Source organism: Coenobita brevimanus, chromosome 68, assembly GCF_032717465.1.
Source record: "Coenobita brevimanus isolate Jiangsu-jjx chromosome 68, ASM3271746v2, whole genome shotgun sequence".
Classification (NCBI taxonomy): Eukaryota; Metazoa; Arthropoda; class Malacostraca; order Decapoda; family Coenobitidae; genus Coenobita; species Coenobita brevimanus.
In genome coordinates, this window is record NC_137021.1 from 40,330,548 (window position 1) to 40,343,819 (window position 13,272).

The following is a 13,272-nucleotide window of genomic DNA, read 5'->3' on the forward strand; positions in this document are numbered from 1 at the left end:
CTCTCTCTGTATGTATATATATATATATATATATATATATATATATATATATATATATATATATATATATATATATATATATATATGTATATATATATATATATATATATATATATATATATATATATATATATATATATATATATATATATATATATATAGTCTTCCCCACAGCTTTATCTGGTACTGTAGCTTGTTCTAAATCAGATGCTCTCATAAAAAAAGAGTGCATTACCTTCCACTGCAAACGTAGTGGACAACAGAATATGATTTCACGGTAAAATTATAATGCATTTGCACTTGTGAATATCATGAACTTTTTTTTTTTTTTTGTACAGGTACAATGAAGTGGCTGTGTTCAGTTTTGTTACTTCAGGCATGGGTGACTGCTCAAGGTGAGAAGAACGCCAGTAATAATACATAAAAAACACAGACGTATACCGTACACAAAATAGGTATAATTGTCCTCTATACTCTAAGTGTTGTCACAGGTTTACTGAAAACTTTATTTGTGACTAGAATACATGAAATATAAGCATGATATTCCGTTAACACATGTTCAGCAACAAACTGTATAATCATATGAAGGTTGAGAGCTTTTTTTTCTTTTTCTTTTTTTTTTTTTACTTGAAACTAGGGCCTGTATTGAAAGCAGTGAAATCCAAACTTTACGATCATTTTAATATAAAAACGACCACCACCAGTTTTCCACCATTATAGGCTACAACTTGCAACTCATAACCTCCCTATCACACTCTGCAACACATACCTATCACACCCTGCAACTCGTAACCATACTATCACACCTGCAACTCACAGCCTTCCTCACAGCCTGCAAGTCACAGATATCATGTCACAGCCTACAGCTCAAACCATCTTATCACAACCTACACAACCTATAACACTTAACCTTCCTCAAGCCTGTATCTCACTATCGTCCTATCATAACCTGCATCTCACAACCTTTCTATCACAACATACATCTCGCAACCGCTTTAGTATTTATTTTAATCCATGCAAAGCAGTAGTAGTAATAGTAACAGGTAGTAGTAGTAATAGTAGTTGGAACACTAAGCTTATCTGAATGGGAATATAGTGGACTACAGGCCTAAGTTACCTTTGTACTTCAGTCCACCATCTTCCTTTTGGGGAACAGGGAAGGAACTGAGGGACATTTGTTTGACCAGGCAGCTGAATCATTTGTTCATAAATGTGCCATGACGTGAAGGCGTCCCCATCAGCAACTGTCAATAGCAAAATGATAACATATAAAAGAATAGTGAGGTGAAATAATAATAATTAAAAAAAAAATCGCTGAGGAAAAGATTTTAGGAAATTTCGTAAACTCATCCTCCCCTCCCTTTTTTTTTCCCGCCAGTTCCAGTTTTGTTCCCTGATGATAGAACCAGCATACGAGCTCAAACCCCACCTCCAGTCCCAACACAAGCCCCTCCCACCGAAACCACATCTGCCAGCATCATACCGGAGGAGTGTGGCATCCCTGGACAACCGGGCAGGAGGGGGCCCCACTCAAGGGTACGCAGGATCTCTGGAGGCATTGAGATTAAGGTGAGTACTTCCCAGGCTCCTGTGGCTCACTCTCAGATGAATAAAATAAACTAGGTTAATGGTGATCGTATTAACACTCAGGCATCTGTGACTCACTGTTATCTATCCTGACCATGAGAGGACTGATGGCTACAGTATCAGCTGAGGCTCTTGTGATTTAGTCTCCGATGAATGATGTCGTCTGGCGTTAGCTGCAACAGAAGAGAAGACTTGTTCTGATCATAAGAGGGTTAACGGTGATAGTATTTATTCAGACATTCCCATGACTTACTCAGATAAAAAAAAATACCTTGGCATAAATTGGAATAAAATGCTAGAGTTGTTTTGTCTATGAGTGGGTAAATAAAGATAGTTTCTAATCCGTAATTCTAATGAAAGAGGGATTCCAGCCTGCATTTTCCATCCCCGTCTCACAGCGTCCGTTACAAAAGTCGCCACAACATTCAGGGAAGTAAGCTTTCACATTCCTGACTTCATACTCTTCTATTATTTCCGGCTCAGGCGAAAAATGTCTTGTTTTGAATACCTCAAAAACTGGATTCATTTGCCTTTAAACTCGCCACAATCTCTACATGATTATCCAAACAGGCCAGTCTTGCATCTTCTCTCGGTATCCTTGAAGTCTGTCTCTTTGTGAACTATCTTGCATGGACATGTCACATTAGGCTACTTTCCCAGCAAAAATTAGATTTGCTGGGGTAAGATGTACTAAACCAACTAAACCAACTTCGTGCTATCTTTAACCCTACTCATTTGCTGACTCCGCAAAAGGTCCATATTTGCCTGTGTGGTGTGAATCTGCAGCTCTCATGCATGGGGTTCACGTCATATGCAGCATCATTCAATAGGATGGAGCCAAAGGTGTTTCATCTTATCAACTCCCATCTATTCACTGACTTATTTCATCCTTTCTCCTTTGCCTCAGTGTGAGCCTCTCTTCTGGCTCTGCTGTGGCCGCCGCTCTTTTGAACATTCTTCTTGCGTCCCTTATCTATTACAACATACATGCAGGACCCGCTTATCTACTCGTATGCACACTAACCCCCTTTTAACTAGAACTCTGACGCAAGTGTGAACCGGTGTTCTGCTTTCATGTACAGAATGCAGCTGGTCAATTCTGGAACTTTTCAGGCTGTCTTTTCCACTGGCTATAACGCCCAGGCATCTCGTGTCCAGGCATCTCGTAATGAACGTATCAAGATTTTGGCTTCCACTTCCTTTTATTTAACTTTGAAAGAATATGTTTATTTTGCCGACTTTCAGATTTTATTTAATTCATATTTATCTTAAAACAGTCAAATGATTCTACTCATACGATAAAAATTCTAGCTTGGGCATATAAGGGTTTTTCTTAGTTAAACATCAAACGATTTTATTCGTGTGACAGAGTTTGTACATGTCAAAGGACAAGATAAATTTTAGAGCCAGACCATAGTTCACTAGCAAAATTATTCTCAATATCCTGTCGTAGCTAAGATTTGGGACTGAGGAGAGCACGGAATAATTCGTCATGTCGTCTTCCTGCACAAACAAAATCGGAGCGACATAAGTGATCCCATGTTTGGTGAGTCTCGTCCCAGGTGTTTGCAGTGGTTCGCTAGATGATCAACTGACAATGGGCCCAGTGACGAAAAAAATTGGAAAAGTACACAAGGAGTCCAGATACATTAATAAACGTATGATTAGCGCCTTTCATAATTACGTTATTTTTTTTCCAGGAAGGACAAGGAAAGAAGAGTGAAGCGTTCCCATTTCTCTTGCTCCTTAGAAAAAAGTTGCGAGAGGTATATAATCATAGGTTATGTTTGTGTTGTGGAGAAAGACTAAGGAAGATACAGCGCGAATCGTCCCATGGCTTCTGTTGCTCTTTGATAATATAATTCAAGTTGTTAGAAGGAACAGATCGTCAGTTTTTCTGTGAATATGGGTCCTGAGTTGGACGACGCCGGCCAAATGCCCCTATCTAATCAGGTAGAATGGAAAATATAGTAAATATGAGGTATAATGACAATAAACAGATATACTTCATTCAACTTGCAATATGGGGTCTGGTATCTTGCCCCACAAGTATTCATTGTCATATGCCTCTGTCGCATATGGGCTCTTAACCACACATAGTAACATCCACTTGTGTACTGACTATCACGGGTACGTCTTCAACATTTTGGTTATTTTGTTTATTCTCCCTGTTCATGTACGTATGTGGTCTAGTGGGAAATGGTTAGTCAAGTAATGCTTCATATTCCTTACTTTTATCTTTGCCACTAGGGTCTACTATGGTTCATAGTATTATAACTCCTAAGTCCTTATCCCTTTGGATAAATACTTTTCCAGGTAAGGTTAAATGATATATTTTACGCAGGCTTTGGATGGAAATATCAGTACGGTATATATATATATATATATATATATATATATATATATATATATATATATATATATATATATATATATATATATCCATCATCCAATCCTAAGTCGCCCTATGAGGAGCGTAGGAACCTGGGGATAGGCAAGTTGGTCCTGACATTTAAGATGAGAGTGACCAGCCTCACTCATCCCTGAGTGGCATTACATGAGCAATAAACTCCAACCACCCCTTGGATATAAACCTTCACAGGCTCAATCCGATTGGGGCACCTTAATTACCCACTAACCCACAAGGCGCCATAATTTGGTTATGTGATTACCACCCAGAGTAATAAATGGTTTCCTGGTGTACAGGAAACCATTTGCCTTGTCACTCAGTGTAGAGTCACCCATAGGCTAAAGAAAGAATGAAGGAAAGAAACACAGAAGAGGGAGTGTAAAGTCACCCGTAGGCAGAAGAAAGAGGAAAGAATGAAAGTATATATATACATATGTATGTTGCAGTTGCAAGCGCTGGTTCTCCCTACGTGTCAAGTGGGGTTGGTGGAGGATTGGTGCCCCTCCCTGTAAAACAATTAACTCTAAGCCCTTGGCCACCCTGTTTGGGATACATGGCGTCTGGCAATGAATGAATGAATGAATATATATATATATATATATATATATATATATATATATATATATATATATATATATATATAACGCACACATACATAGAGAGAGAGAGAGAGAGAGAGAGAGAGAGTTTACTCTAGTTCTATCTTGTAAATATTATTATTGACCCTGGATGTGTATGCTATTGTATGAACAGAAGGGTCGGTGGCCGTGGCTTGCAGCAATTGGCCTAAGAACTGGCAATGGCTTTAAATTACTTTGCGGTGGCACCCTCATCACCCGCCGCCACGTCCTCACCGCAGCCCAGTGCTTCACACAACCCAAGGAAGCTCCGTAAGTTCATACATATTTCAGTATTTGGTATGGAAGGTGTTGGTCACAGAACCGCCCAACCTTAGATCTTGATCCATACTGTTATTTTTCTTACCATACGTTCTGCTATAGATAGGCATAAATCTAACCTAATGAACTAACATATTTTTGCTGTTGACTTTGAACACAGATTTGAGAGCCCGTTTCCTGCAGCTTTCGTACGCCCAACAGGCGGTCTCATACGCAGGGCCAAATACACATTCACATGTCACCACTTGGCCAGTAATAGCACAGTGTAAATTTATGTATGCTGTGGATTTTGTCTGGGACTGGTGTGATGGTCCTTTAATGGCTTAGCGATCTGAGGTGGTAATCAGAGTGACAGACAGGTGCTTTGAGCTTAGCCTCCAGTCTGTAAGAGGTGCCACCAAAGGAGTACGCCAGTCACCTGCCTTGCCTCACCACCCACCACCATCTCTGTGACTAAAATGTTCCCACCAGCAGAGCTTCCTCCCATTTTAATGCCTGTCTTCATAAGGTGCACAGTACTTCTCCCGCCATGCCCCACCACCATCAGCATCGTAGCAGCCTGTCCTGCTCATTTTCCATTCACCCCACAGTTTTCCGCTCCCCCCTCCCCCATCGAATTTCTTGGAGTGGCATTTGCCTAACATTTACTGGTTCACCTACAAAACACATCCTCGCAAATTATGCGTCCCTAGCATTTGTCACTATAGCTTATTCGATCATCTCTGAGAAGAGACGATCCTTAAGTTTTAGAAAGCTGACAGCTGATTGGCTGTCCGAGGGCAGCCAAAAAAAAATGACTCATTTTAAATTATTTTTATTATAAGGATTACAATAGCCATTTTACGGTAAGACTATCCAAATAAAATATTATTTAATAGTTTCTCCCATAGGTAAATTAAAAAACGGGGCCTTACGAACTTTATCAGATAACCTATTTACATGTGAAATTTTAAATTCTTGGGACAAGTCACAGCACATCCAGGTAAAGTTTTTTTTTGAGTACCTTCATTTTTGCCCCCCATGTTCGGGAAAAATTATGCTAAATTGTCATTACTGCGACATTATGTAAATTCTAACCAAGTAAATCACCCGAATTCCACTGAAAAATGTCTGGCTGACTACGAGTGAAGAAGCTATTTGTCACCATCACTTTTATACATCCCGCTTGTCACAGCTTTGTAAGTTGTAACTAGATATTCGAAAGTGAAAAGTTAGAAAACTTACTGATGATGCGAAAGCAGAAAGCATAATGCATACTGATGAGACAGCAAAACACTCAAATAAATTTGAATGTTCGTCTGCTTAGGCAAGTGGGACATCCCACGAGCGGCCTATACATCTTCCCCCGTCCCCGTGTCTACGATTCATCGAAATTCGGAGAATGCCATGTTTCATTGAAATTTCGATGTTTTGCTAGGTAAGATTTTACATACTATAGCAGTTATGACATAATTTACCTTAACCTGCCAGAACATGAGAAAAACTCAAGGTACAAGTAAAACTTCACCTGGACATGTTTTGGTTTGTCCTGAGAATTCAAAATTTCATACGTATTTAGGCCATCTTATAAACTATGTAAGGCCCCGTTTTTACACTAATCTATGCAGATAACTATATATAAAGTATTATTTGGGCAATCATATCGACAAACGGTTATTGTAACCAAAATAATAAAAATGATTTTAAATGCGTCGTTAATAATGAATGCACTTGGACAACCAATCAGCTACCAGCTTTCAAAAGTTTAAGGCTTGTCTCTTCTCAGAGAAGATCGAATAAACTATACCATCCGCCATTGCAGCTCCTTATAGGGTTTTACTGGAAGGATTGGTATAATGCACACTAGCCTCCCAAAGCATTGCGCTGGGGAAAAGGGATAATATTCTAAATGATCAGTATGGCCAGTGATGTTCCAAAGACGCACTTTCGCATCATCAAACATATTATGTACTGTGCATTCTCCTTCTCTCTTTTATTTAATTATCCATGGCTTTTACATTTTAGGTCGCCATCTACAGAGAGTCATTTGTTTGGTCTAAGGTCATCAATAGTTGGTCCGTCAAGGTCTGAGGTCACATATTTTTTTCATTTCTTTCCATGTGTGTGTGTGTGTTTATTTATTTACGTTTTATCTCTAACAACACTTGACGACTTTTAAGTGAGGCTTCTCACAACGAAGGTGTAAATAAAGTCAAATTTTTACTCACCAGATATGTAGTTCGACTCGGGGAGCACAACATATCTAAGCCCTACGATGCTAACCGTCAAGATTTCTCCATAGCCAAAATTGTTGATGGCGGATACAAGCCAGAAACCCAAGAGAACGACATCTTGATCATCACCCTGGATGGCTCTGTCAACTTCGGGGGTGAGTAGCTGGAGTTACTCGTTTGTCGAGACCCATATACAGTATGAAGAAAGAGTATAGTATCTACATACTCGGCCGATAGTTCCTTTACGTTTTTGAAGTTCCTTTCCAAGTGATGTCAGATTCCAGCCCATTTGCTAGTTGTTAGTCTTATTAACAAAATCTCTTTAGGTTTTGGTTTCCTATACATTTCTGAGATTCCCAGTTATTCTGTAGAGACTCTATTCGACTTGTGTGTAGTCGATTCATTAAAGTAGATTAGATTTTGTTACGGTTAAAAAATTATATAAAGGAGTTCATGATGACAGTGATTAAAAACTATGGTGTATCCCGACCTTGGGCAGGACCAAAGTGCAGGGAACATGTTGCACGCTAAACACCAGGTCCAGACACAGGTATCTTATTATATTTACCAGTGGTGGATCCAGTTTAAGAAAATAATTAGTGTGGGACCTCACTGAACCATTTGCGCGTGAACAAGGAACGAACCAAAAAGGTTGTGGATCTTTCCGTCAAGTCGGAAGGAAACGAGGGAGATCGAGGAAGAATTTGTTGGTGAGAAAGTGAATTTCAGGTGATGGAACATGTGTAGGGACAAAGCCCATCATGTGCAGGCTTTGTTTTGTTGGAAGAACACCATCCTAAACACACGAAAGCGTGACAGACAAGGAAATAATCCCTGATAAATACCTGGTCACCCCAAGATCTCGGTGAATACCCTAAACTTTCTTAAGGAAGTCTCCTTGGGCCTATCCAAAATTAGGTTTACCCACTCGATCTTTTAAAAATTCTAGCTACGGTCTTATGAGTCAATAGAACTATCTAATTGCGACAGATCATCACAACCAGGTCTTAAAATATATCCACAAAAAATCGGAAACGAATCTTATGAGAGGTGTTACTAGCTTAAATGCCTTAAACAACGTCCATGAAAGCGCTTGTCAAGAGAAAATCATGGAAAAATCATGTTATGTAGTCAAGCATACTCGCAAAACTCTCTGCAATCCAACGACGTCCTTTATGCTTTATTTTTGTCACTTCCAGATGATTATAGCCATCGATTTTATGAAACCCTTGTGTGGAGGAAGTTGATTAAGGCACTACCTATCGCCTCCAATCTGAAAAGCTTCTACTGACCTTAAAACTGTTTAGAGATGGCAAAAATAATATTGATTAGTTATCAGAGGGAAGTGGTTGTCAACTCATAATTCACATTTGGGAATTGGCAAAGACAAATCTTACCATAAAACACATCGCTTAGCATTGACGAATTAGAGGATCGATGCTAGGGCAGATGAAAGGAAACCGACCATATGTACACTAACTACCACTACATACTAGGTATACACAGTGTACAGTATACTGCCTATGCTGATACTAAGGCAACCTAAATATCACCATGGCGTATTCTACTGCATCTCTCGTAAAATGTCCCGTGCGCCTATAACTATAATGTCCCTAGTTAAAAAAAAAATGTGATGTAATATGTAAGAGTCTGGGTTAAAAAGCATTACACTAATATGGTTTATTTGTTCTACAGAGTTCATCCAGCCAGCCTGCCTTCCTTTCCATGAACGAGAAAATGACTTTCGGAGAAGGATGCTTGCAGTTGTTGGCTGGGGCTATACGAGGTTTGGTAAGGCTTAAGCTTTTTATATATTCTAAGCTATGATTCATGATACTGAGGCAGGTAATAGAATGCTAAGTACTCCATTTGTAAAGTCCATGAAAGAGAGTGTTTTGAAATCACAGCGCCATCCTTAAGTACTCTCCGTATGTTAAAAAGGATGATGAAACTGGCTGTTATTTACCCCTTTCAGTTCACTTGTCATTTATTTTTATTGTTACTACCACCACATGACTGACTGGAATCGTCTAATGATAGCAACAGCAACAGAGAAAAGACGTGATGGTAAAGACGTTATGGCACTAAGTAGTTAAGGGAAAGTAAAAACAGGGGTAGCCTATGTTTTGCAGGGACGATCAGTCTGCTGGTCTGGGCGTGGGTTTGGTAGTGGTAGTAGGAAACGAATGATATTGGAGACATTGATAACGCTAACTACGTCATCTCAACCATGCACGACAAATCGCCGGGTGGAGTGAAAGAGGAGTGTTATACACGTACAGATATGGTGTGTAAGCATGCCCCAGTGATATGGCGTGTATGCATGCCCCAGTGATATGGTGGGTAGGCATGCTCAGTGATATGGTGTGCAGGCATGCCCCAGTGATAAGGCGTGTCGTCATGTCCAAGTGATTTGGTGTGGGACTGCTTTCACTAATAGTTGTTAAATGTTCCGACTACCCTTACTGGCATGTGCCACTGGCTTACTGCTGATGGAATTGAGGCTGGCTTGGTCATCTCATGTTGGCATCAAGCCTGTTTTTAGTGCCGCTAACAAATGTATGACTAAGTTGCACAATGCATATCCCGGTATGCGTGCAGCCATACAAACCTCTTCCTCCCACCCTTCTCATATAAGTCCCTCCCTGTTAGCTTTCTTTCACTCCTATTCCAATGACCTTACCAGACCTGACCTTAACCATCGGAAATTGTCCTCCTCCCCCCCTCCCCATTATTGTCAGGGCATGAGATGGTTCTCTGAAAATGTTTGTCAGGGCTTACAGTCAATTGCTTATAAGACAAATGCCCACAGCTCTTTTCCTGGCAGCAGTAGGGGGATTGTTTGACTAGGCAGTGAAGCTTCTACCAGTCCACCAAAACACACTTAAGGCCAAAGTTTGCCGAGATTAAGACCGAAGGATGGGGCTGTCACTGCTGGGTTAGACCTCGTTAACACTGGTTTATGTAATATCCGTCATTGCTCCTGTGAAAGATACAAAAGTTAAGTACCGAATGAATGTTAAGGTTAGGGCCCAAGATTGACAAGGATGGGGTCAATGACAAGGTTAGTGTCAATGAATGACAAGCTTGAGGTTGAAGAGCGCGATGATTAAGACCAAAGGATGCAAAGTTGTGAACATTTGTCCCTTTTATAATATAGTGAATATTTGTCATCTTTTCTGTTAAAATTGTGAGCAATTGCCTTATGAGTTTTTGTCACAGAATTGTTTTGTCTATTATTTGATAATGCTTGTTTAATGGAAGAAAAAACTTGTCAGAAATAGGTATGATAATATCAGTTAGCATTACTAGCCTAATTGAAGGACTTGCTTCTACCTACTTTACAGGGGAGCGTGACTTTGCCACTGTGCCTCGGGAAACCGGCGTGCAGATTGTGGACAGAAACGACTGCAACTCGCGTTACCAAGCACTCCAAAGAAAAGTAGTTATCGACGAGCGATATCTGTGTGCTGGTACAGGTGGCCGGGATGCTTGCGGAGTAAGTTTTAAAAGAACAAAAGTCCTTACCATAAAATGAATTAATGAAGAGAATTCTCTCATTATTTTGTTAATTTCTAACTCATGCCGTGTATCTAGTGTTTTCATTTTAGGACTGGCGACTGTTGACTTGTATAAGTTTTATTTTTCTAGGTAGTGGTCTAGTGGCATGTATCTAGCGTCTCTACCTTGTAATGGACGAATTTGTTGCAAATTGTCACCTCTTTATTCAGCTTTTCCTGATTCATTTCATGGAACTGCATATTCCTGGGGTCTTCTGACACTCAGAACTTCTGACTAGTCTTACCTCAACCTTGAAAACATACACTAGTCACCTTCAGTCATTATCGTTGTTACTCATGGAGCAGCGCAATCGTTGTGAATCCGTGATGCATGACTTGATCCGGAGCGATACTGTAACTTTATTTTGGCCTAAAATACTAAGGGCCGAGATGTAGCGAGAGATTACCACTAGAACATGATGCTAGTCACAAAGAAGTGCAATAGGAAGCATGTAGATTATTATTATTATTATTATTATTTATTTTATTTTATTTTTTTTTGCCAGCGAGCCATGTGAAATAAGCTACATAATGATAATTCGGGCCTAGTTAAGGTGAATGAACTAAGTGACAACCAAATGTTATGAACTAGCCGTACATACCACAAAAATAATGTTATGAACTAGCCGTACATACCACAAAAATAATGTTATGAACTAGCCGTACATACCACAAAAATAATGTTATGAACTAGCCGTACATACCACAAAAATAATGTTATGAACTAGCCGTACATACCACAAAAATAATGTTATGAACTAGCCGTACATACCACAAAAATAATGTTATGAACTAGCCGTACATACCACAAAAATAATGTTATGAACTAGCCGTGCATACCACAAAAATAATGTTATGAACTAGCCGTGCATACCACAAAAATAATGTTATGAACTAGCCGTACATACCACAAAAATAATGTTATGAACTAGCCGTACATACCACAAAAATAATGTTATGAACTAGCCGTACATACCACAAAAATAATGTTATGAACTAGCCGTACATACCACAAAAATAATGTTATGAACTAGCCGTACATACCACAAAAATAATGTTATGAACTAGCCGTGCATACCACAAAAATAATGTTATGAACTAGCCGTGCATACCACAAAAATAATGTTATGAACTAGCCGTACATACCACAAAATAATGTTATGAACTAGCCGTACACACCACAAAAATAATGTTATGAACTAGCCGTAGGCCTACATACCACAAAAATAAGTGCTGTGCTTAAAATAGACCAGCAGGTGATACACACTCCACAGTGGTGGAAGTTGTCCTGCCTCAGTGTTATGTAGGGTTTTTACTTCACTTTAACATATACACAGAGAAACACATACAGGGTGGCCCGCAAATAGCACTCCACTAGCAACTTCCCTTGGCATCCAGTGTGTTGTAGAAACTGCTCGCTCTACTCGTGTGGGCGCGGATGTGGCAGTAAGAGAAGAAAATGAATAAACGATGTAGTTAGACACTGGTTAATATAGTTTACTGAGCCGTCCCCACATCACACGATAAATCGCCCGACGGAGTGGATGGGGGGCGTTATATATGGGTCACCCTGTTCATATATTAAGAACGATGTGAGTAATTAATTGAAATAGCCCTTGAGCCGCGGCATCAAAATTCACTTCTTTCTGATAATAATGTTCCAGTTAATATTAGAAACACTTACAGCACGCACGCAAGCACTCGCGCGCGCGCACACACACACACACACACACACACACACACACACACACACACACACACACACACACACACACACACACACACACACACACACACACACACACACACACACCTGTCCATACAGAAACCGGGCTATATTTACAAGATTTTACCAGTTCTTATGTTTTCGCACCAGGGTGACAGCGGCGGTCCTCTCAACTTCCTCGGCCCTGACGGGAGGTACTATGTGGTGGGCATAGTGGCTTTCGGAGTCGGGTGTGGACATCCAGACTTCCCTGGCGTCAACACCAGAGTCACCAGATACCTCGACTGGATCCTCAACAATTTAAATTAGTTTAGCTGGGCTCCACAATAATGTTAATAGAGTAGTAGTTGTAACCATAGGCGCATCGGAAAGAGGAGGCCATCGCTTTAAGTTGCCTTCTTGCCGTCCACCATCGTCCTTTCCAGGGATGGGGAAGTAGTTGAGGGACTTCTTTTTTTTTTTTTTTTATAACTAGGCAGTTGAGCGCCAAATCATATTGGTGCCACCACATGACGGCATTCCTCTCGTGGTGAACATTGTATGGTAAACCATAGATTGGACAGTTTCAATCACTGTCACCTACTGGGCCATTGCAAACAGTTAATTTGTAATTCATATGCGGAAATGCGAAAGTATAATGATTAAGGAACTGTTTATAGGGAATGTGCCGGAAAATCTGGGTGAGTGAAGTTTTATTAAAGAAATAAAGTCTGTCATTTAACCTTTGTACAAAGTAAATGTGACTGACGGGAGCAGAGCAATTATCGTGGAACGATGCCAACTGTTGTAGGAAAGGTACAGTACGAAGTTAAGCCGGATATAAACACACACGTTTATATTATTGAAATTAAATGAAATGAAAAGGTAGCACCAGGTA

The 13,272-nt window shown here is 39.9% G+C and overlaps 1 protein-coding gene across 1 annotated transcript in view; it reads left to right on the forward strand.

The window, feature by feature from the left end:
• The window catches only part of LOC145405771 (proclotting enzyme-like), a 13,805-nt gene extending 764 nt beyond the window's left edge, over nt 1-13,041 (forward strand). The window contains exons 2-8 of the mRNA XM_080277005.1: nt 339-395; nt 1,379-1,569; nt 4,751-4,887; nt 7,107-7,264; nt 8,805-8,900; nt 10,457-10,608; nt 12,546-13,041. Of these exons, the coding sequence (XP_080133131.1) occupies nt 344-395; nt 1,379-1,569; nt 4,751-4,887; nt 7,107-7,264; nt 8,805-8,900; nt 10,457-10,608; nt 12,546-12,704 (945 nt within the window). The 5' untranslated portion in view covers nt 339-343 and the 3' untranslated portion in view covers nt 12,705-13,041. The remainder of the gene's footprint in view (nt 1-338; nt 396-1,378; nt 1,570-4,750; nt 4,888-7,106; nt 7,265-8,804; nt 8,901-10,456; nt 10,609-12,545) is intronic.
• Nucleotides 13,042-13,272: the final 231 nt, after the last annotated feature.